This window comes from Protopterus annectens, chromosome 3.part1 (assembly GCF_019279795.1).
Source record: "Protopterus annectens isolate FY-2018-M chromosome 3.part1, PAN1.0, whole genome shotgun sequence".
Taxonomy (NCBI): Eukaryota; Metazoa; Chordata; order Ceratodontiformes; family Protopteridae; genus Protopterus; species Protopterus annectens.
This window is the reverse complement of record NC_056732.1, coordinates 17118580-17144132: the sequence shown is the minus strand read 5'-3', so window position 1 is coordinate 17144132 and position 25553 is coordinate 17118580. Positions and strand designations below refer to the sequence as shown.

At 43.0% G+C, this 25553-nt stretch overlaps 1 protein-coding gene across 1 annotated transcript in view; it reads right to left on the bottom strand.

Moving 5' to 3' along the window:
• Positions 1-25553, bottom strand: part of LOC122798839 (mucin-3A-like) — a 101643-nt gene that overhangs the window by 38836 nt on the left and 37254 nt on the right. The window contains exon 3 of the mRNA XM_044067962.1: positions 2230-2686. Coding sequence (XP_043923897.1) covers positions 2230-2686 — 457 coding nt within the window. The remainder of the gene's footprint in view (positions 1-2229; positions 2687-25553) is intronic.

Genomic DNA, 25553 nt, shown 5'->3' with positions numbered 1-25553 from the left:
AAGGCACACACGCACACACTCCACAAAAAAATATGTCTTTGGGATGTGGGAGAAAACTGGAGCACCCAGAAGAAACCCACGTGACCACAGGGAGAACATGCAGATTCCACACAGAAGGCACCTCAGCCAAGAATTGAACCAGAGAACCTCTTGCTGTGAGGCGGCAATGCTAACCTCTGCACCACCATGGCCACCCGGGGGGTGCACCCTCTAAGGTGTGTATTTTCAAAATACACAGGGGGAAGCAAATGGGATGTTTTTTATCTGCCAGAGTGGAAATATCTAGCAGTCCTTCCAAATTTGTTTTGGGTTGTGTCAATTGTATTAGAAGGATTGTAAACTATAATTTCTAATCCTTTAGTTTAAAGGCCCTGGTGTAAGTGTCTAAAGTAGTTAAATTAAATAGTAGTTTTGTTTTTGTATCAGTGATAGTACAGTTTGTCTCTGAGGGACAAATGAATGTTAAACAGTGCTTGAATCCAAAGAGGCAACCTGCATTTGACTCACTGATGGAGCAAATTTGTTAAGGTTTGACAGAAAGGCAGAGTTGAAATATTGAGGTGGTAAGCAGGACAGTCCAACCCAGACTACCTAGTATTGTTAATAAATCACCTGAGGTTGCTTTTTTGGCTCCCTGCAGCTGATGATCAGGCACTTCCCATTTGAACTCCTCATCCATTGAGTCTAACAGACCCACTTTAATCTCCCTCTTGGCTATACCTGACCCATGTCTAGGACCACTGAGGAGATCTCAGACCCTGAGACAGTGTCACACTACTGCTAGCGAGTGTTTTCCACCTGTTTTCCCTACCTCTCCGCATGCCCAATAACACCTCATTGATGGGATGTGCAATGAGCTTCAGCAGTAAACAGCACGTCACTTCCACACACTCAACTCCCCCTGCTAATGATTCAGTTGCCTGAGTAGCTAATCGAACCTGGATCACCTAACTCATAATCAGAGCTTTATCTCTCTCTCTCTATGCCTTGGCACTAGCTACTAATATGCTTTTTGAAATTTTCCTTGATACTAGATAACAGACATGGTCATATGTCACTGATGGGGTCTGACATAATTCCAACTGCTACAAGGATACAATCAGGTATGCTTTTGGTGCCAGATGTTTTATTTGTTGTGCAAGGTAACCCAATTAGTTGTGACAATCCAAACTACTATATGGTAGGATGTGAAAACTGATGTGGGAAAAGTTTACAATCAGTGATGGAAATCTCCCTTACTTATTTCATTTTTAATGCCAGATGTAAGCCACTGGAGTGAATCACTGTGTCTGATATACCATAAAGACAAGCTAAGTTAAATATTTTGTTATATTTACATGTATTGATAAAAGGACAGGCTCCCTATGATAATGGTATAGGAGCTGAATTAGAAGGAACATCTTAATGGATGATTGGCACACTACTTACCCCATTTACCTTGCCTTGTCCTCTGTCTATCCATCCATCCATCCATCCATCCATCCATCCATCCATCCATCCATCCATCCATTCATGATTTTCAGCATCTGCCTTGCCCATTTTAGAGACAGTTCTTCATTCAAAAGCATGTCAGATCTTAGCAAAGTTTTCTGTGATAGTTAAAACACCTGGGTTGTAGTGCAATGTCCAGCCCTGTAACAAAGGTAGTTTGATGTAGGTACTGCTGGTATTAAAATGTGATGGTTTTATATCCTGGAGGGCCTGGAAGTGTGACTTTGGATGGCAGAGGGAGAGGGTTCTACAGAAAAAGCTCATTTCATTTCAAACAAGGGGGTAGTTTAGGTAGGCATACTTTCTGAAAAAAATATACAGAAGTATGTATAATAGTTTACCTTAATCTTTCTATTAACATTTTAAATTTAGTGTGGGGAGATGTGATGTGCAGTATGGCGCGAGTGTCAGATGGTTTAATGTCTAAAATATAACAATTTGTACTGACAATCAGGAGCTGCTCCCTTTTTATGGTGTGTGTATTTTGAGAGGCTTGAAACAGCAAAGGTACTGCATGCTATCTGGAGACAGACTAGTAGTAATAAAGTTAAATGTGGTAATAGCACTAGTAGCAGTAGTAGTACTAGTAGCAGTAATAGCAGTGATAATAATAGTAGCAATACTAGCCGAAGTAATAGTAGCAGTAGTAGTGGTAGTAGCAATAGTAAAAGTAGTAGCAGTACTAGCAGTAGTAGTAGTAGAATTGGTAGTAATAGTAGTAGCAGTACTAGCAGTAACAGTAGTAACAGTAGTAGTAATACTAGAATCAGTATTAGCAGTAACAGTAGTAACAGTAGTAGTAATACTGGAATCAGTACTAGCAGTAACAGTAGTAACAGTAGTAGTAATACTAGAATCAATACTAGCAGTAACAGTAGTAACAGTAGTAGTAATACTAGAATCAGTACTAGCAGTAACAGTAGTAACAGTAGTAGTAATACTAGAATCAGTACTAGCAGTAACAGTAGTAACAGTAGTAGTAATACTAGATTCAGTACTAGCAGTAACAGTAGTAACAGTAGTAGTAATACTAGAATCAGTACTAGCAGTAACAGTAGTAACAGTAGTAGTAATACTAGAATCAGTACTAGCAGTAACAGTAGTAACAGTAGTAGTAATACTAGAATCAGTACTAGCAGTAGAAGTAGATGTAGTAGAATAATAATTACTAATACTAGTAGCAGTACTGGCATACCTGTAGTAGTTGTAGTAACAATAGTACTAATAGTAGTAATAGTAGTAATAATAGTAGTTTTAGTAGTAGTAGTTGTAGTAGTAATTTTAGTAATAGTACTAATAGTAATAGTAGTGGTAGCAGCAATACGGGTAGTAGACTCCTTTGTGAAGATGACTTCGTGATTGCTGTTAGTATGGGAGTTTGTGAAGAAGGGTAGGTTAATAGTAAATATTTTAGTTTTGTAATAAAAGTACTATATTAGGGAGATAGTTATGTTTTGGATGTGTACTTCACAGAAGAGGTGAGATTAGAAATATCCTCTATAAAGCTGATGTAGCCCTATGGGTGGTTGTGATGAAGGGATTCAGAAAAGAGAATCTCAAGATTATGTCCAGTCTCAGTAGGAAACTATGTACATAACTAGCTGCTTATACATGGAAGGCCTTGGTACCCACAGCCACTGTCTTAAAAATAGTGTAATTTATTGATCAGTACTCAAAAGTAAGAAAATATGCTTTGAGAACAGAAGAATATTTGTTTTAAAGAGTTTCCATTATTGCATAAGTATAATTCATAGTTAGAAAAAGTCTAGTTACAGAGAACCAGAAGTATCTACCCTCAAGTCAAATTAGCAGAAAACTGGCAGCTTTGAATCTAGCAGTTCAATGTGCCCTTCAACGAGAGCAGCATATCTGAAAAGCCTGAAAAGGTGCAATGTATGAAATTGGGTCTATATTACAACATTAAACGTTTAAAACAGCGAACAATGTTTAATCGACCCTATTTCATCGAAAGCTGAAAATGTCGTCACCTCAGAACAGCAATTTCTTTCCTAGGGAAAGAAATCGCTGTTCCAACCAAAAAAAAAAAAAAAAAAACAGTAAACAGTTCTAAACACATACACACTTACCTTAACCCTAATTCTAACCCCCCCAAAAAGTAAACAGCTGAAAACACATATACACTTAACTCAACCGTACATCTAGCACAAAAAAAGTAAACAGTTTAAAACATATATGCACTTACCTTAACCCACACCCTAACCCTAAGGTCAGTAACTGTTGCACATTTATGTTCAGGAGCTATACCGGATAAGGGAATCTCTGATACCACACTACAGTGCAGAACACGCCAAAGTAACGAAGCGGCCAAGCGACTTCTTTCCCAGAGAATGAATTTGCTGAACAGTCACTTCTCTGTTTTGCCTGTTTGCTGATTAGGGTTCGATGAAAACGCGTTCAACAAAATGCGTTTTTGTCATTATAATAGGAACCCTATGAAATTTCTAGATGAGTTAAAAGCATTGAAGATATTTAAAGTAAAAGCATTAAATACCTTCAATGTATGACATTTCTAGATGAGTTAAAGCATTGAAGGTATTTAATGCTTTTATTGAAGAAGACAAAGACAATTATAAAGAATTAGACAAAATAACACTTATAATGTATAAATACATCTACAAAAAGAAATAAAAACACAGCAAGAGCTAACCTTTGTAATATTTATTGCTTTTTTGTTTATCAGGAAAGTCTGACTGGGACATAGCCCATTTTCAGCGGAGGCCTAGGGAGAAGTGTTCCAGATGCATGTCTTTGGAATGTGGGAGGAAAGCGAATCACCTGGAGGAAACCTATGTGAATGCAGGGAGGACATACAGACTCCACACAGAAGGCACCCCAGCCAAGAATCGAACTGGAGAACCTCTTGCTGTGAGGCAACAATGCTAACCGCTGCACCACTATGCTACACAGCAGTTAAAAACTGAAACTGTTTTTTGGAAAGAAATTAGTGCTTTCATTCTATAAGTCATCAAGAACTTCATCAGAACTAATCTCACCATCCAATGACTGTTATTTTTTAAATATTCAATCCAAAACCATGTGACACTAACAAACCAATCAAACCTCACAATAAATTAAAAACATAAAACAAAACATCAATGAACTTAAATAAAATTGTTTAAATTTACATAACTCTATTGACACATTTACAATTTACAATTCATAATTTAGATGTTGTAAGATATAAAATACTGTTGATTGAAATGCATTCATTAAGACCCAGTGCCTGGGAAGCATTCAATAGCAGCTGTCAGAATAATTCTCTATATTACAGTTTATCTTCCATGCACCTACCTCTATCACTCTTTTGAATTTCCTTCAAAACATGACATACAAATGTTATTCTGGCTCTTAGTGGTCTTTCAGTTTTATAATTATAAAAGACTGGGCAACCAGCTAAATACACCACCCCTCTACTTACACAACTGTATTTCCCTTTACAGGATACCACTCTCAGATAACCATAGACAGTAGTCTCACACTGTCAAAAATAAATGTGCACTGTGAGCACACAGAGAGTAGCTCCCAGTAACTACAGATTGTCTCTACTCTTGCTCTAGCATAGGTTATTACTAGGCTAATGACCCCAGGGGACATTTTTTAGGGCTAGCCATGCTTCTGAAATGTATATGAGATGTTTTGATAGCACGGAGTTATTTTAGAGGGTTTAAGTAGATCTGGACATGGCCATTCAAGCATTTACAGGCTGCTTCTAAGAGAGGCATAGGTGCCAGACCAGGGGTATATTTCCTATTCCCCCTCCACTGGTCCAAGTTATGTTTGAATTGGGTTAGGAAGAACTCTGCTTCACATCGATTGCAAGCCTTTTCCAGAGTAAGGGTAGTTTCTGTGATACATTCCTGTCCCTCCAACATGTCCTATTTATATTGCAAATGAGGTTTAGATCCCTAGATCGTGTAATTCAGGTGCTATTTGTTTTGCTTAAGTGCAGCAGTTCCATCAGACTGGGATCAGAGGATGGATTTTTCTGTTAGGCATAGATCACCTCTCAGCAGTCTGTAGGAGACCGAGTACAGTGATAAGTCTTTGAGGTGACCCACCAAGGACATGTTGTTTATTCCCTGTCTTCTTTTTTGAGGAACCTCTGTGTATACTTGAGTTGTTGCATATGGCTAGTCAGATGTATATACTGAAGGGGGCATTGTACTCAATGGTTGGTCTGATAAGGGCTGAGTACAGGGGTACAATGACATCCTTGGACCCAGATACTATACATTTACTATTAAGCTGCACAGCACAAAATGGTGTTCTTGTTGCCAGAGACATATGATACCCAAAGGCCATGTTACTGGCTGCATGTGTTCCCAAATCCCTGACCACCTGGTGGTGTATTGTTAATGTAGTAATTTCCAGGGGTAGCCATCTTCCCAAAAAATACTATTATGGATTTATTGGCATTAAGTTTTAGACTGAATCTCTGGCTCCAGTTATTGGTCTATGTCAGGCCTTCTAGGAGGGTATTTGTATTTTAGGGGATTCTGTGACTGTGCCTAGCTTGTAGCTGTCAACAAACTTGGTCAGCCAGAGGCCCTTGATGTTGACCCTGACTCCAGAGAAGTAGATGCCAAAAAGGAGCAGACCAAGACTGAACCATGATGGACTTCTCTAATGACAGGCCTTTTTGTTATGTTGGAGAGTTTAACAACTTGCCACAGCTTACAAAAAGGATTATGGGGATAGATGAACTTTTTACTAGCATCCAAAAGCCAAGTGGTGAGAAATATAAACCATCTGTGGAAAAACATTGTGGCTTGTCAATTATGTCTCCCAGACTGATAGATATTGCAATCCCCTTGTTGTGACACCAGAAACTAAGCTAGTTGTTGAAGACAATCATTTTTTGCTAGTACTGTTGCATCATCATAAGGGAAGGTAAGATGCTACTCAAGGCTAGATTCATATGTGCCTGGGACACATCTATAGAGAACTCCATCATGTCTCTCTTCATATAGTCCAGTGAGGTACATCTTAGGTTGTTTATGCCCACATGGACTATGACAGTGTCATACTGGCACTTGGGTTTTAAAGACCTAAGTGCATGCGTGATTTGGTGGATCCTGGATCCAGACAGATCACTGTGGTCTTCTACTTGTTAAGCGTGGTAAGGGGGACATCAGTATGTCCTCCAATGGATCCCCAGTAACTAGAATGTTTGGCTGTGTAGTGTGTTGCCTTATGGGCTTGGAAGTGGGGCTACTATGATTTTCAGAGTTATGTTTTTTGTGAGATGTTATCTTTTTTCATTGTGCACGGGGCCACTGAGAGATGCTTTCAGGACGTCTTGGAGTTTTGGGTAGATTACAAGTGAGTACCTAAGGATCTGTGAGTCTATGTGTTTGTTCCTTAGTGTTGTTGATGTGTTTTTTTCCTCAGTGTTGGTAGTGAGTGTTTTGGGTGTAATGCTAACAACCTGATTTGCCTTTTTCATGTGCATATGTGAAGGGTTTGCCTCCAATGACATTGTGTATCTACATCTCTCACACACTGTGTTTGTTTGTTCTAAAATTAAATTTTGTCAATGAACATAAGGCAGTTACTACACTTCCTCTGGATGCCTATATCCACCAGGCCAGAAACAGAGATGCAAGGAAAACACCTATCCATTATACCAGATCCTTAGTAGATGAGAAGGAGTAGGGGAGAGTCAGTTAAAAAAAAACAAAAAAATTATCCTTGTTTCCCATCTTTCCTGACCTAGAGTAGTCCAAATACGGCTTTGCTGTATTCTGGACTTTTGGAAAGTTCCTGTGTTGCCCATTTCCTTTCTTGGATAAAGGGAGGCTTCCTTGTTCACTAGTGGCAGTGGGAAGCTTAGAGCAGCCTATCTATCCCTGGAGGAGTGTTCCCAGCACAAGAATCTGGTAGTCTATTGGCCGTTTTGGGCCAATTTCTAGCTCTTATAAGTCCCCCTGTATAAAACCTGCTTTGGCACGGCTTTGTGCGATTTTGCACATAGCGCAGCATCGGGCAGCTCTGCTTAATTGGGTTTAAACCATTCTGGGCTCCACAAAGTCTGCTCTTCAATTTTTCCCTTAGAACTGATCTAGTTCTCATAATAAACACCCTATTCCTACTCTAAAGCCTGGCACTTGCTCACTAAAGCAATTATATAAGTCAGCACTAAAAAATTAAAAGCACTACACCCTCACAAACTCCCCTTGAGTATCTTGTTCCCCATTGGCCCTTTTTTTCAATTATAAAGGAATTCCCAATACTATTCTAGCATGTCCAAAGGTCAGTTGTCAATCTCCTCTCTGGTCCAGCTGGTGAATCTGGGAATCTTGAGGCAATGTTACAACTGCCTCATGTACACAGACAACCCTCTCCTCCTCCCAACAAATTCCAACACATGTGAGAGATGCAACCATATAGCCAAATTGGAGGCTAAGCTCTCTCAACTCAGTACTGGCGTAACCAGTCAGGAGGAGAAGGAAACCACACTCACCACAATTCCAGTCTCACATAGACCTACCACGACAGCAAACCAAACACATAAACACACAAAAACATACTGGAGGCTCTAAATAAAAATCTGCCTAAGCAGCAGAGACCTCCAAAGCAGACACCCAAGCAACCGCTACCACAAAACAAAACACGTGCAACACATAGCTCACAAAGCCAGTGTGCCGAACAGTCACAGCCCTTAAGGCTAAACAACACACCTGATACACTTGTAATAGGTGACTCTATTGTCAGGCACACTGACGTCCCACTCACCAGGCTGAACAAGGAGAAGGTAACGGTGAGCTGCCTGTCGGGCGCTAGGATCCGCCACATAACACAAGCACTCAGGTCACTCCAAGGCAAGTACAAATATGACTCAGTCGTTGTCCATGCTGGTGTGAATGACCTGAGACGTACCTCCCTGGACTACATGAAAAGAGACATAGAGGAGCTCTCTGAGCATGTAGCCCAGGCCAGTATGACCCTGACCTTGAGTAGCATCTTACCCTCACCAAGAATGATGCCACAATATGAAGACAAGATGATCAATTTCAACAACTGGCTTAAGTATTGGTGTCATTCAAAGGGGATCCAATGCCTGTCAGCCTGGGATGACATGCTCGACAAGCCACGATGCTTCGCTAGGGACGGCTTGCACCTGTCACCCCTGGGCTTTCAGATATTGGCAAAGGCTCTTGCCACCCCCATAGTGCCTTTTTTATGCAAGGCTCAAAAGACAAACCCCACCTCCATAGGTATCACAAGGGATAAGAAATTAAGAGTAATGCTACTCAATGCCAGAAGTCTAAACCTCAAGATGCACGCACTCGAAACTCTCCTTAGCATGGAGAACATCGATATCTGTGCAGCAACAGAAACCTGGTTCAAGGCTCCTGAGAGCACCCCAGCACTACCAGGTTATACCTCATACCATGCTTTTCGGCCCGAAAACTTGGACCGAACCACAAAAGGAGGGGGAGTATCAATATTTGTCAAAGATACCCACACCTCTAGGTTGGTGGCACAGCACGCAGAACCAGAGACTATCCATGTGCAACTAACAGTGGGTAAAACTGCCTTCCAGTTTATAGCCTGCTACAGACCACCCACCCAAACCCAGGAACCCCACTCAGCCTTCCTGAGAACACTGGAAAATATGAAGGTCTCTCCAAACACCATTATATTGGGCGACTTCAACTACCCAAACATAGACTGGGAGCATTACTTTAGCTCCAACACCCTAGCCCAAAGGTTCCTAGAATTTATAAACTCAAATGCTATGGAACAACTTGTTACCACTCCCACAAGAGGGGAAAACATACTGGACCTGATCATCACCAACATGGGGGCTCTATGCTCCAGACCAGAAGTGTATCCCTCACTGGTAAGATCAGACCATAAACTAATCTCACTGGATATTCACATCCCGACCCCACCCCCTGCCCAGAAAACCACAGTGAAAAACTTCTTTAAAGCAAATTTCACACTCCTCAAAACTGAGGTGGAATCCTTCAAAACCCTCGGGCCTGTGGAAAATACGGCCCAGACCGCAGAATCCTTTATAAACGCATTGTATGAACACCTTCAGGAATGCATGGATCATGCAATCCCAAATAAAACCAAGACCCAATCCTCCAAAGGCAGGCGTCCTGTCTGGTGGACCCCAGCCATAAACAAACTATACAATAGAAGGAGGAAGCTACTACATGATAGAGCAAAATCCCAAAAAGGGAAGGCATCTCTGATCAGTAATAGCAAAAGACTACGGGCACTCATAAAATCATCTAAGGCCAGCTTCGAGAGAAAAATTGCACAGGACACTAAGGATAATCACAAGGCTTTCTTTAGTTATGTTAGGAACCTGGGTGGGAATTCCCAGATATGCTCAGAATTAGTCCAAAATGACAAAAAATACACCGAACCCACAGACATTGCCAACATCCTAGCTGACAGGTTCAGTGCAAACTTCTCCCCTCCCACCAAAGGGCAAATATCTATCCCAGCAGAGTGCTGCCCCCCTGACATCTCAGATGCTCAGGTAAGAGCTGCTCTCTCCAAAGCAAAAAACACAGCATTAATGAGACCAGACGGTGTCCCGGGCTGCGTCCTACATGAACTCCAAGAAGAGCTAAACCCAAACATAAAACTACTGTTCAATCTCAGCCTTACTACAGGATATGTACCCAAAGAGTGGAGTACAGCAACAGTGGTCCCTCTCCACAAAGGTGGTGCCTCAACGAATCCTGGAAACTATCGTCCCATAAGCCTGACTAGCTTGGTCTGCAAAGCTATGGAAAGGATCATCATGGACCTCATAAATAAATATATTGGGGACCTACAGACACTGGATCCTACCCAGTTTGGCTTTGTTAAGGGCAGATCCTGCCTCTTAAACCTGGTTGATTTCTTTGAAACAGTCACCAAGGCCATTGATGAGGGGAAGGTGGTCCACACAGCCTACCTGGACCTCGCAAAAGCCTTCGATACACTACCCCACTTGGGCATTATAGATAAGCTCACCAGCTTAAATATAAACCCCCTATGTCACTAGATGGGTTGCAAACTGGCTCAAGGACAGAACCCACATGATTAGAATTGCTGGAGCCATGTCAGACTCCAAACCAGTTACAAGTGGCATCCCACAAGGCTCAGTCCTGGGACCTCTCTTGTTCGGTATATATTTCTCGGAGGTACAGGCCAACACGGAAGGACTGTGGCTGACCAAGTTCACAGATGACTGCAAACTAGGTGCCATAATCGACTCTCCAGCCGACACAAGCATCCTACAAAAGGGCCTCATAGAAACAGAGCCATGGTCTCAAGCTAAACGCCAAAAAGTTTATAGTCATCCCCTTTGGCAAAAACAAAGTGCCCACAAATTACCACATAGGTGGTAATCCATTAAGTACAGAAGAATTAATTAGGGACCTGGGGACCCAAGTTGATAGCAATCTCTCTTTTGAAAACCACGTGGCCAAAGTGGTTAGAAAAACATTTTATATAACCCACCTAATCATGAAGGGATTCACATCTAGATCAGGAGAGGTCATCGTGCCTCTTTACTCATCCCTCATCAGGCCCATATTTGAGTACAATGCCCCTTTTGGGATGTACCTTACCAGACACCTGCAGCAACTGGAAAGACCCCAAAAGTACCTCACCAAGAGGATCAAAGGGCTCAAACAGATGCCATATGCTGCCTGGTTAAAGAAACTCCAGCTCTACTCAGTGGCATACTGCCTGCTCAGAGGCAATCTGTGCCTGACTTATAACGCCATGTCCAACCCGGAATTAATGGACATGCTGCACCTCAGAAAATCCAAATCCCATCGAGCTACGCGCTCGAGAGACTTGAACCTCAGCACTGAAATAAATAGGACATGCTGGAGGGACAGATTCATAACCCAGAGGCTCCCTTCACTCTGGAATAAAATCCCAGTCCAGGTTAGGCAGAGTCCCTCATTGACTCTCTTCAAGAGGAATCTTGATGAGTGGATGGGAGATCGTAGGTTTACCCCGGGTATCACTTCTGAGTCACTGTTAGACAGAGGCACAGTATACTAACCTCAAAAAAGGGCATAGCAAAATTAATTTAAAATGGGTGGCGAAAGCCAAACACACTCTGGCTAGGCTTATAAATGCCCTAGGGCAGATAGCCTAGTATGAACCTATGAACCTATAGAGGATTTTAAACTGGAGAGGTTTGCTTATATACAAGGCATGGGGACCCGCGTTTATGCAAGGCTTTTATACCAGCAGGATGAAAGACGTTTATATAGTTAAGCCCTCAGACCAATTGGATAAACACACAATAAACCTTCCACCAGCAGTTCCCAAATTGGATGGGTTTAATTCAGCCATCTGCTCCCACTAGAGTGCAAAAAACCCTCTTAATGTAAAACAAACTGGTTTTGAGCTCAAATGCAGTAACAAATGCTTTACAACAAAAGTGCAAATTCCTGCAGTATCAGGAAATAAGTTCACTAACCCTGAGAAATGTTCACAAAATACAGAAAAGAAGTGTGCAAACATGTCATATTATGCAGACCACCTCAAGGCCCTATCCCCTGTATTCTGTCTCCTACAGGATCTTGAGGGGAGATCTATGCATGGCATACAAGGCATTGTCAGACCCCCACTCTGATGGACATCCTGCATATCCACAAAACAAACAGCACCAGAATTATCCATTCTAAAGACTTAAACCTTGCCTGTGATATAAATAGGACCTGCTGAAGACACAGGTATATACCCAGAGACTACCCCATCTATGGAACAGGCTCCCCATCCATGTGAAACAGAGTTCCTCCCTAACCTAATTCAGCTGTAACTTGGACAATTGAATGGGGATCAGTAAACTCATCCCTAGTTTGGCACCTATGTCTCTAATAGACACAGGCAGCCTGTAAATGGTTCATCTCTCAGGCCTCTGCTTGAAAATGTTTCACCTCCCAAGCCCCTATTTAAACTTATCAAGGGTACTAGAACTTGCGAGAGATATGGGATGCATGGCTAGGCTTAAAAGGCCCTTGTGGTTATTAGCCTAGTAAACACCTCTAAATGTAAGAGAACTTAACACAGAAAAACTTTGCAAAACCTAGAAATATTTGTTAGACTCAGGATAACTCTGGCCAACTAAGAACAGCTCTTGCAGTGTCAGAGGAGGTGGTTCACTGAACCCGAAGTCAGTCACCTCTGCAACCACTCTCATGATTGGATCAGAAACTGGTAACTCGATGGTCAAGGTCATGCAGCTGTGTGACTCTGAAGTCACATGAAGATGCTCTCTAGGCTGCCAATTTCGGTGTACAGCCACTGGGCACTAAAGCCCTAAGTAGTTCCTACACCTTCTGCAGGTGACCCAGTAGGACCTTCCTGGTCATGCTTCTTGATGAGAAGCTGACACTCCTTGTTAGAGAAGCATCAGCAGGGCAACAGTGAAGCCATCAGGTTACCCCATGTAGACTGACCTTAATCTCCCTGCAGAATGGTTGGCTTGAATAAAGCCAGGGATCCTGTAGGTGATAGTGAGGTAGGTGCAGGGCATGGTAACTGCTGCTGCCACATGTCCCCATGTTAGCCAGCTCCATGGCCATTGCTATATAAATCATCATCATCAACCCCCTTTTCCCCGTTTTTACATGGGGTCAGGGTGTCATAGGCAGTTTTACCCACTGTTAGTTGCACATGGATAGTCTCTGATGCTTCGTGCTTTGCCACCAACCTGGAGGTGTGGGTATCTTTGATGAATATCGATACTCCCCCTCCTTTTGTGGTTCGGTCCAAGTTTTGGGGCCGAAAAGCATGGTATGAGGTATAACCTGGTAGTGCTGGGGTGCTCTCAGGAGCCCTGAACCAAGTTTCTGTTACTGCACAGATATCGATGTTCTCCATGCTAAGGAGAGTTTTGAGTGTGCGCATCTTGAGGTTTAGACTTCTGGCGTTGAGTAGCATTACTCTTAGTTTCTTATCCCTTGTGATACCTATGGAGGTGGGTTTGTCTTTTGAGCCTTGCCTAAAAAAGGCACTATGGGGGTAGCAAGAGCCTTTGCCAATATCCAAAAGCCCAGGGGTGACAGGTGCAAGCCATCCCTAGCGAAGCAATGTGGCTTGTCGAGCATATCATCCCAAGCTGACAGGCATTGGATCCCCTTTGAATGACACCAGTACTTAAGCCAATTGTTGAAATTGATCATCTTGTCTTCATATTGGGGCATCATTCTTGGTGAGGGTAAGATGCTACTCAAGGTCAGGGTCATACCGGCCTGGGCTACATGCTCAGAGAGCTCCTCTATGTCTCTTTTCATGTAGTCCAGGGAGGTACGTCTCAGGTCATTCACACCAGCATGGACAATGACTGAGTCATATTTGTACTTGCCTTGGAGTGACCTGAGTGCTTGTGTTATGTAGCGGATCTTAGCGCCTGACAGGCTGCTCACCGTGACCCTCTCCTTGTTCAGCCTGGTGAGCGGGACGTCAGTGTGCCTGACGATAGAGTCACCCTCTCCTTGTTCAGCCTGGTGAGTGGGACGTCAGTGTGCCTGACGATAGAGTCACCTATTACAAGTGTATCAGGTGTGTTGTAAGGGCTGTGACTGTTCGGCACACTGGCTTTGTGAGATATGTGTTGCACGTGTTTTGTTTTAGGGTAGCGGTTGCTTGGGTGTCTGCTTTGGAGGTCTCTGCTGCTTAGGCAGATCTTTATTTAGAGCCTCTGAGTATGTTTTTGTGTGATTATGTGTGTGGTTTGCTGTCGTGGTTGGTCTATGTGAGACTGGAATTGTAGTGAGTGTGGTTTCCTTCTCCTCCTGACTGGTTATGCCAGTACTGAGTTGAGAGAGCTTAGCCTCCAGTTTGGCTATATGGTTGCATCTCTTACGTGTTGGAATTTGTTGGGAGGAGGAGAGGGTTGTTTGTGTACATGAGGCAGTTGTAACATTACCTCAAGATTTCCAGATTCACCAGCTGGACCGGAGAGGAGATTGACAACTGACCTGTGGACATGCTAGAATAATATTGGGAATTCCTTTATAATTGAAAACAAGGGCCAGTGGGGAGTGAGGGTGTAGTGCTTTTAATTTTTAGTGCTGACTTATATAATTGCTTTAGTGAGCAAGTGCCAGGTAACTTAAGTGCAATGTGTTACAGGTAACTTAAATGCAAAAACGACAAACAGTAACTTTCTTTCAAGTGAAACAAGGAAATGAGTACAGTAAGCAATGCAGATATCACTAGTGATCCATGGAAGCGCTGAGAAGCCGCGTATTAGGTGGAATTAGCGTTCCAGGGAAATAACAAGCAAACAAACAACAAGCATATTAACAAAGCTAGATTCAGCAGGCCTGGATCTAGTCTATGCTACAGCAAACAAGGTGTACCAATTTCAGTAAGATACAGTTCAAATATTCAGGCACTATAAACCTTTAACCAGAAATTCCCAGCTCAGAAGGGCAGAGTCCAGCCTCTTCTCCCACAAGAGTGCTGACCACGAACCTCCTTAATGTAAAATAACTGGCCTGAAGCCCAAGTGCTTAAAGCAGAACTAATACACTTTAAGAATAACAGACACTGGGCTCTTAATCAGCAGTTCCCAACTTAGAAGGATGAAAGCTACCTGTCCTGCCACGACAGTGCATGCCACAAACCTTCCTAATGTAAAACAACAGATCTGAAGCCCAAGTGCTTAATCCAAAAGACTTAGAATGATAGCTACACCTTAATCAAGTTACTATCAAGCAGTAATAAATACAATTGAAAACTTTAGAGAATGCCTGGATTAGTGCTCAAGTTACACAAACAAAGCTAGATCCAGCAGGCCCGAATCAAGTCTATGCCACAGCAAACAAGGCGCACCAACTTCAGTAAGAAGCAGTTCAGATATGCATGCACTATAAGCCTTTAACCAGAAATTCCCAGCTCAGAAGGGCAGAGTCCAGCCTCTCCTCCCACAAGAGTGCAGACCACGAACCCTCTTAATGTAAAATAACTGGCCTGAAAGCCCAAGTGCTTAAACCAGAATTAATACACTTTTAGAATAACAGACACTGAGCCCTCAATCAGCAGTTCCCAACCTAGAAGGATGTAAGCTACCTGTTCTGCCACTACAGTGCAGACCACAAACCCTCTCAGTGCAAAACAACTGGTCTGAAGCCTTCCAGTTTATAGCCTGCTACAGACCACCCTCCCAAACCCAGGAACCCCACTCGGCCTTCCTGAGAACACTGGAAAATATGAAGGTCTCTCCAAACACCATTATATTGGGTGACTTCAACTACCCAAACATAGACTGGGAGCATTACTCTAGCTCCAACACCCTAGCCCAAAGGTTCCTAGAATTTATAAACTCAAATGCTATGGAACAACTTGTTACCACTCCCACAAGAGGGGAAAACATACTGGACCTGATCATCACCAACATGGGGGCTCTATGCTCCAGACCAGAAGTGTATCCCTCACTGGTAAGATCAGACCATAAACTAATCTCACTGGATATTCACATCCCGACCCCACCCCCTGCCCAGAAAACCACAGTGAAAAACTTCTCTAAAGCAAATTTCACACTCCTCAAAACTGAGGTGGAATCCTTCAAAGCCCCCGGGCCTGTGGAAAATGCGGCCCAGACCGCAGAATCCTTTATAAACACATTCTATGAACACCTTCAGGAATGCATGGATCATGCGATCCCAAATAAAACCAAGACCCAATCCTCCAAAGGCAGGCATCCTGTCTGGTGGAACCCAGCCATAAACAAACTATACAATAGAAGGAGGAAGCTACTAAATGATAGAGCAAAATCCCAAAAAGGGAAGGCATCACTGATCAGTATTAGCAAAAACTACGGGCACTCATAAAATTGTCTGCCAGCTTCGAGAAAAATTGCACAGGACACTAAGGATAATCACAAGGCTTTCTTTAGTTATGTTAGGAACCTGGGTGGGAATTCCCAGATATGCTCAGAATTAGTCCAAAATGACAAAAATACACCGAACCCACAGACATTGCCAACATCCTAGCTGACAGGTTCAGCAAACTTCTCCCCTCCCACCAAAAGGGCAAATATCTATCCCAGCAGAGTGCTGCCCCCCTGACATCTCAGATGCTCAGGTAAGAGCCACCCTCTCCAAAGCAAAAAACACAGCATCAATGGGACCAGACAGTGTCCCGGGCTGCGTTCTACATGAACTCCAAGAAGAGCTAAACCCAAACATAAAACTACTGTTCAATCTCAACCTTACTACAGGATATGTGCCCAAAGAGTGGCGTACAGCAACAGTGGTCCCTCTCCATAAAGGTGGTGCCTCAACGGATCCTGGAAACTATCGCCCCATAAGCCTGACTAGCTTGGTCTGCAAAGCTATGGAAAGGATCATCATGGACCTCATAAATAAAGATATTGGGGACCTACAGACACTGGATCCTACCCAGTTTGGCTTTGTTAAGGGCAGATCCTGCCTCTTAAACCTGGTTGATTTCTTTGAAACAGTCACCAAGGCCATTGAGGGGAAGGTGGTCCACACAGCCTACCTGGACCTCGAAAAGCCTTCGATACAATACCCCACTCGGGCATTATAGATAAGCTCACCAGCTTAAATATAAACCCCTATGTCACTAGATGGATTGCAAACTGGCTCAAGGACAGAACCCACATGGTTAGAATTGCTGGAGCCATGTCAGACTCCAAACCAGTTACAAGTGGTGTCCCACAAGGCTCAGTCCTGGGACCTCTCTTGTTCGGTATATATTTCTCGGAGGTACAGGCCAACACGGAAGGACTGTGGCTGACCAAGTTCGCAGATGACTGCAAACTGGGCGCCATAATTGACTCTCCAGCCGACACAAGCATCCTCCAAAAGGGCCTCAGAGAAAAAGACAACTGGTGCCAGAGCCATGGCCTCAAGCTAAATGCCAAAAAGTGTATAGTCATCCCCTTTGGCAAAAACAAAGTGCCCACAAATTACCACATAGGTGGTAATCCATTAAGTACAGAAGAAGTAATTAGGGACCTGGGGACCCAAGTTGATAGCAATCTCTCATTTGACAACCACGTGGCCAAAGTGGTTAGAAAAAATTTTATATAGCCCACCTAATCATGAAGGGATTCACATCTAGATTAGAGGAGGTCATCGTGCCTCTTTACTCATCCCTCATCAGGCCCATAATTGAGTACAATGCCCCTTTTGGGATGTACCTTACCAGACACCTGCAGCAACTGGAAAGACCCCAAAAGTACCTCACCAAGAGGATCAAAGGGCTCAAACAGATGCCATATGCTGCCTGGTTAAAGAAACTCCAGCTCTACTCAGTGGCATACTGCCTGCTCAGAGGCGATCTGTGCCTGACGTATAAAGCCATGTCCAACCTGGAATTAATGGACATGCTGCACCTCAGAAAATCCAAATCCCATCGAGCTATGCGCTCAAGAGACTTGAACCTCAGCACTGAAATAAATAGGACATGCTGGAGGGATAGATTCATAACCCAGAGGCTCCCTTCACTCTGGAATAAAATCCCAGTCCAGGTTAGGCAGAGTCCCTCATTGACTCTCTTCAAGAGGAATCTTGATGAGTGGATGGGAGATTGTAGGTTTACCCCAGGTATCACTTCTGTGTCACTGTTAGACAGAGGCACAGTATACTAACCTCGAAAAAGGGCATAGCAAAATAAATTTAAAATGGGTGGTGAAAGCCAAACACATTCTGGCTAGGCTTATAAATGCCCTAGGGCAGATAGCCTAGTATGAACCTATGAACCTATGAATCTCTGTTCATGGCAGTCTCCTACCTTTTTCAACACTCATGCTTGACTGTCACAGGCCTTCTCTCACACAGTGCATCACTCTCTTTGACAGACACCCTTGTGTTTGCCTTTTTCCTGTCTCTCCAAACTCTCCTTCAGCAGGTTGTCTTCTGCTTGTCTGCACACCACCTTATCTGTTTTCTTTGAACTTCTCTGTAATCGGCTGTACTTTGACTTCTGCTCTGATGTTCTCATTTCTTCACCAGTCCCACAGTGTGCAGCCTACTAGCCATCTCTGGAACTTCATCTTCATCACCTCTGGCTTCCAAAACTGCCTTTACTGTCCAGGTTTCTGTACCATACAGTAGTACTTGTTGCACCACTGTTTTGTACACCTTACCTCTCAGCTTCTTTGGCTTTTTTTCTGTCATACACTACCCCTGACACTCTGTGCCAATTGGCTGTAGTGCCCCTGATTCTAGCTTTTATCCCCTCATCCAGATTTCTCTTCATCTTAACCATCCGCTCAGATACCTGAAGCTGTTAACCTATTTCACCATTTCCCTTCAATCTCAATTCTCAGTTTCTTTTGCCATTACAACAGTCCTATCTGTAATCAGTTTCATCCCACGTACCTTCAGTTTGGCATTCCATTTCCCTATCATTTGCTGAAGTTCTTGCTCGGAGTCTGCCTGTAATGCCACATCGTCTGCATACTCCAACCTATTTGTTAATGTAGTCCATCGCCAGTGTGAATAGTAGTAGGCTCAGAGCTGAACCTTGATGCACACTTACTCCCACTGGGAGTCCCTGTCTGAGAAAGAATGCTGTTCTTACTTGAGTCATTGTGTTCTTTGTTCATAGGTAAGTACAAGGCTATTGGCCCTAGGGCCTATATAAGCCTAGCCAAAAAGGTACCTTGGCTTTCGCCACTCAAGAAAATTATTTTCCTGTGCCCCTGTTGAGCAGAGCCACAGAAGTGATACCCGGGGTGAATTTCCTATTTCCCATCCAATCATCAAGATTTTTCTTGAAGAGTGATAATGAGGAGCTCTGTTTGACATAGATAGGTAGTCTGTTCCAGAGTATGGGAAGTCTCTGGGACAGGAATCTATCCATCCAGCATGTTCTGTTTATTGTGGTAACAAGGTTTAGGTCCCTACAGTGTGTAGCTCAAAGGGATTGGGATTTCTTTAAGTGGAGCATGTCCAACAGCTCTGGGTTTGACATAGCTTTGTATGTTAGGCAGTGATCGCCTCTGAGTAGGCGATATGCAACAGAGTAAAGCTGGGTTTTTTTGAGACAGTCTGCGTAGGGCATCTGTTTGAGGCCAGTAGTCCTCTTTGTTCATAGGTTCATAGATTCATAGATTAGTACTAAGTTAACTGCCCTTGCGAGCCATTTTAAGCCTAGACAATTATCCCCTGTGAGACTCAAACCCTGCACCTTGTGTTTGTAAGGCAAACACCTTAACCATTAGGCCACCCTCCCAACCCTTGTGAGGTATTTCTGTGGCCTCTCCAGTTGCTGTAGATGTCTTGTGAGGTTCATACCAAAAGGGGCGTTGTACTCTATAATGGGGTCTAATGAGTGAAGAGTAGAGGGGAACAATGACCTCTTTTTTTCTGGATGAGAAACCTTTTGTGATGAGATGTGCCACATAGAAGGATTTCCTGACCACTGTGGCAATGTGATTATCAAAGGAGAGACTACTGTCCACCTGTGTCCCAAGGTCTCTTATCACACTTTCAGTGTTAAGTAGACTACTACCTATGTGGTAGTTCATGGGTACAGAGTTTTTACCAAAGGGGATGACAATGCACTTTTTGGCATTGAGCTTCAGGCCATGGCTTTGACACCAGGCATCTGTCTCAGTGAGGCCTTTTTGTAGGATGTCCACATCATTAGGAGTTTTGATTATGGCTGCTAGTTTGCAGTCATCGGAAAACTTCATTAGCCAAAGACCTTCTGTGTTAGCCTGTACTTCAGAGAAGTAGATACCAAACAGGAGAGGATCCAGGACTGAACCCTGTGGTACTCCACTTGTCACTGGTCTGAAGTCGGATTTGGAGTCTGCTACTTTCACAGTGTGGGTTCTGTCCATGAGCCAGTTGGCAACCCATCTTGTGACATACGGATTTATACCTAGTTTAGTGAGTTTGTCTATAATTCCAGAGTGGGGGATGGTGTCAAAAGCCTTGGCAAGATCTAGATAGGCTGTGTGAACCACCTTACCCTAATCTATGGCTTTGGTGACTGCTTCAAAGAAGTCTATCAGGTTTAGGAGACATGATCTGCCTTTTGCAAACCTGAACTGGGTGGGGTCCAGAGTACATAGCTTGCACTAATTCTACCAGTGTTTATCGGACTTTGAACCACTGCAGGACTGTCCAAATCAACTTTCTTCTGGACCTTGTCATATACTTTCTCAAAATCTAGGAATGCCTAGTTCTTCCCAACTATCTGTTTCACTGCAATCATTAGGTCAGTTGTGCTGCATCCTGATCTGAATCCAAACTGCTCATCTCCCATCTTACATTCTACTATTCTGTGTATCCATTTATTAATCACCCTCTCCAGAACTTTCACTCAATGTGACAGGAGTTTGATGCCTCTGTACTGCCCACATTTTTGGATGTCCCCTTTGTTCTTGTACACTGGCATGAGTATGCTTATTCTCCAGTCATCTGGGATATTCCTTTCTCTCCACACTGCTATGAGTATCCTCAGGAGCCATTTCTCCCCTATCTCACCCAGCATCTTTACCATATCTGCTGTGACCTCATCTGAGGCTGCTGCTTTCCCTGACTTCACCTTAGTGATGCTCTCACTTTTTTCTATGCTTGGCTCTTCCTCTTCTTTCATCATAGGCTGTGTCTGGGGTAGTACAATGTCTGTGGGTTTTCTTGAATTCAGAACCTGCTGAAAGTACTCCTTCCATCTGTCTTTGACTTCATGTGGACTGGTGAGCAGGTTGTTGCTGGTATCCCATATGAAGGGTGTCTGATGATCTTTTTTCCTGTCTTTGCCTTGCAACCTCATAGAGTTTATTTGTGCCTTCTGCTTGGTCACTTCCTAGAAGCTGGTAGAGTTTCTCTGATGACTTGTTCTTTGCTATTGCAATTCCACTCTTAGAATCTTTGTTTGCCAGCCAGTATTCCTTCTTAGTCTGGTCTGTCTTACTTTTTCCTGGACTTCTTTTTTATGACTTCCTGGGCTTCTACATTCCACTACTGGCTTTCCTTATATACCTTATTTCCATACCTGGCTTGGCCACATACATATTCTGTAGCCCTCACCTATGGTGTTTTGAGGTGCTGACATTCTTCTTCAACTCCATCGATTTCCTGTTCTTCCTCAGGTGCTAGAACCCTGAGTAATTACTTGAACTGTTGTGCTTTCTCTCCAGTCAACTTCCAGGTTTTCAGCCTAATCTCTGTTGACCTTAGAGCCTTCTGTGATCATTGTTTGCAGTGGATTGTGGCAAGAACAGCCAGTTCTGCTATACTCTGTCACTGTTGGAAATACCTGTCACTAGTAAGGATAGTAAGGTAGTAAGGATAGTAAAGTAGTAAATATAGTAGGGATAGTAAAGTACTAAAGATAGTAAAGATAGTAGGGTAGTAAGGATTGTAAGGTAGTAAGGATAGTAAGGTAACCAAAAGCAGGGACCAATGGTGCAAAAACAACCAAGAAACGAAAGAAGGCACCACCAACCAGGAATGAACAGGAACCAATAAAGGATCCAAAAACAGTTTATTCCACAAACGCTAGTACAGTTCCAACATGTTTTCGTCATCAACTTCCTCAGTGAATGAAAAGCAACCACTGAACAACCCTTTAATAATACAAAACTTTCCTTTGTGGAATAAACTGTTTTTGGATCTTTTATTGGTTCGTGTTCATTCCTGGTTGGTGGTGCCTTCTTTCGTTTCAAGGATAGTAAGGTACTAAGGATAGTAGGGTAGTAAGGATACTAAGGTAGTAAAGATAGTAAGGTAGTAAGGATAGTAGGGATAGTAAGGTACTAAGGATAGTAAGGTAGTAAAGATAGTAAGGTAGTAAGGATAGCAGCACAGCTACACTTGTAATTCCAAGTTATTGCACACAAAAAAGCAAAGCCCTGTGGCCCACGCTGATCGGTCCTGCCATAGGCTGCTGGCTTGCCCGCTGCTTGTGTGTTCAACCCTACCCACTACAGTCCAAGAAACCACCCCTAAAGGACATCCATTACGGGACACTGCCAAAACCTTCTGAGGAGATTCCAAAGTAAAGCCCCCCCCCCAGGATATAATTTAAAGTGTATGTACTGCTATCTTTTACAAGTGTTCACTACTGTGGTGCCTGTGCTTTTCCCCATGCTTGCCAAGCAGCCGAGAGTGGTCTCTTTATTTGTCCCTTAACTCCCTAACCCCCTAACTATCTTTTATATATTTTACCACTAGGTGGCACTGTTCTACCTTTTACTAGGTAAGATCAATTTGATCAAATTTCTTTTCTCTCCCAAGCTATCCACTACTCTTTTAATATACTTACCCCACTGGCCTGCTTTAACTTGTGCTTTATTTCACCACCTTCTCCCACAGCCTAGATTTTCCCCTGCTGTTCCTGTACTTCATCTACAAGCACACATTTCTGCTACAGCTGGCTGATTGGTTTCAACCAGCCAGCCACCTTCTCTCTAGCTCATCCCATTCCATTCACCCTACGGGTTCACTCCACTACCCTACCCTGCCACCAATTCCCACCCACCCCCACCACTACTACATTTATTTCAACACTAAACCCCTCCCTCTCTCAATCAATCAATCACCTCCCTCTACAACTCCTCCCCTTTTTTCCTTCACCTGCCTATCACAATCACTCCTCCTCACCCACCTAAGTCCCTATTTTATCTACTACTACTACATCTTAACACATATCTACCATGCCTAGACCCCTACCTCAAACCATTCTCATTCCATCTATCTGTATTTTATTCTTACTCCCTTTATACCATGCTACCTCCTACTCCTATAACCTTCTCCACCCACCCTTCCTATCCTACCCCCCCACTCCCAACCTCCTTTCTCATCCCTCTAAAACACACTTCCACAATATATCCGCATCACTAGTTCAACCCAATCCACTCCACTACTTCAAAATAAAACTCTTTCCCCCCCAATTAAATACTACAAACCTAAACTAATACCTTACTTCCCACAACTATTAAAGACCAAATTGAAAATACTACTACCCTTCCTCAACTACCTCTGCTTAGCAGGAGACATTCATCTTAATCCTGGACCAAACACTACCTGTAATCCTAATCTGCCCACTTCAAACAATAAGGCTAACCATAAATACCTCAAATTCTTCACCATCAATGCCCAAAGTTTAAGAAATAAAGTAACCCAATTCCATGCCTGTATAAACTACAACCTATCCAACATTGTAGCCATTTAAGAAACCTGGCTAAAACCTCATATTTCTGACTCTGAAATCCTCCCTCCTGGATTCCAACCCCTCAGACACGACCGCCTAAATAGAAGAGGTGGTGGGGTAGCCTTAATCTACTTTAACCTACTATCCATCACCCCCTACCCCAATCCTATCCCTCCGTTCAACAATGCAGAACTAGTAATAGGCCTGCTAAAAGTAAATAACCACAAAGTATTTGTATCATTGCCCTCTACATCCCCTCTGGTAACAACATCACTACTCTTGAAGAAATTCTCCTCTGGACCTATACCAATATTAAGCATGAGACCTTTATACTTGGAGATGTAAATATCGATTGGAATAAAATCAATAACCCTGATCCCACCTTATACATCAATCTATTTAACTATATGCAACTTACTAACTCCATTACCAGACCCAATAAAACAAACCCCCCAGGTACCACACTAGACTGGATCCTAGCATCTCATCCTAATAAAGTCTTAAACTCTGGCATTACACCAGACCCTATAGGACACCACTTGCCAGCTTTTATCCACTGAGCTACCCACTCCACTCTTCACCTACACCAATATATCCACACATGTAACCTTACAAACTTTAACCCAACTACCTTCTCTGACTCCCTGAAACAAACAAACTGGAACCCTCTAAAAACTCTTCCACTAGATAATGCTGTAGAATTTTTCAACTCCTCCTTCTTAAACATCCTCAACTCCCTAGCTCCATCAAGAACAAAAAGAGAAAAAAAACAAAACCACCCCATGGCTAACCAAAGATACCAAAAAACTTATGCTACAAAGAGATAAATCCTAGAAAACCTATCATCAAAACAAGCAGCCTGAAACTTTTCTTAAATATAAACAACTCCGCAACCTTGCTAAAAACAAATCATCAGAGACAAAAAGTCCTACTGTATTAAACTCCAGTTTAACCAATCAAAAAACCCAAAACAGTTCTGGAATTGCATTAATTCTTTTTTCAACCCAGGTACCAAAAACAACCCCTGCCCTGACACCAACAAATCCGACCCTGAAATAGCCTCTCTATTCAACTCCTTCTTCACCAACTCCATAGCAGAACCGACCAAATCCTTCCCTAACAATAACCCTTCCCCTCAGCCTACCCTTTCTTCACCACCACCTACCCCACCCTCTGCCCCCAATCCTCCTCCTATATTCAAGCTTAAACCCATCTCAAACTCCCATATAAAAACATTACTCTCCAAATTAAAACCTTGCTCCAATGCCCCTGACAATATCCCATCCTCCTTCCTAAAAATAGCCGCAGATGGTATCGCTCTTCCCATTAGTATCCTTATCAGTAGATCCATGCTAGAATCTTATGTTCCCAGCTCTTCCCATCAGCATCCTGATCAATAGATCCATGCAGGAATCTTATATGCCCAAATTATGGCATGCTGCCTTCATTCTACCCCTCCATAAAGGCGGCAAAAACAATAACATCTCCAACTTACACCCCATAGCCATCCTCTCCCCAATTTCAAAACTTCTGGAAAAATGCATCCACCTTCAGCTTATGCCATTCTTAGCCAATCACCAACTAATCACTCCAACCCAACACGGCTTCCGTCCTGGCCATAGTACTACCACTGCACTTCTTTCCTTCTTAGACACAATAAATCTTGCCCATGACTCTGAAAAATAGTTTCTACAGTTCTACTATATATGTCTAAGGCATTTGATACCATCTCCCACACACATCTCTTAAACCATCTTTCTAACCTTAACCTCTCCCAGAATACCTTATCCTAGTTCACAAGCTACCTGTCTGATAGACCTCAAGCTGTAAAATAAGGGAAAGGTACCTCAACCTTCCTTCCTACCCCCACTGGGGTTCCCCAGGGTTCCTAACTCGGTCCAATGCTATTTAACATCTTT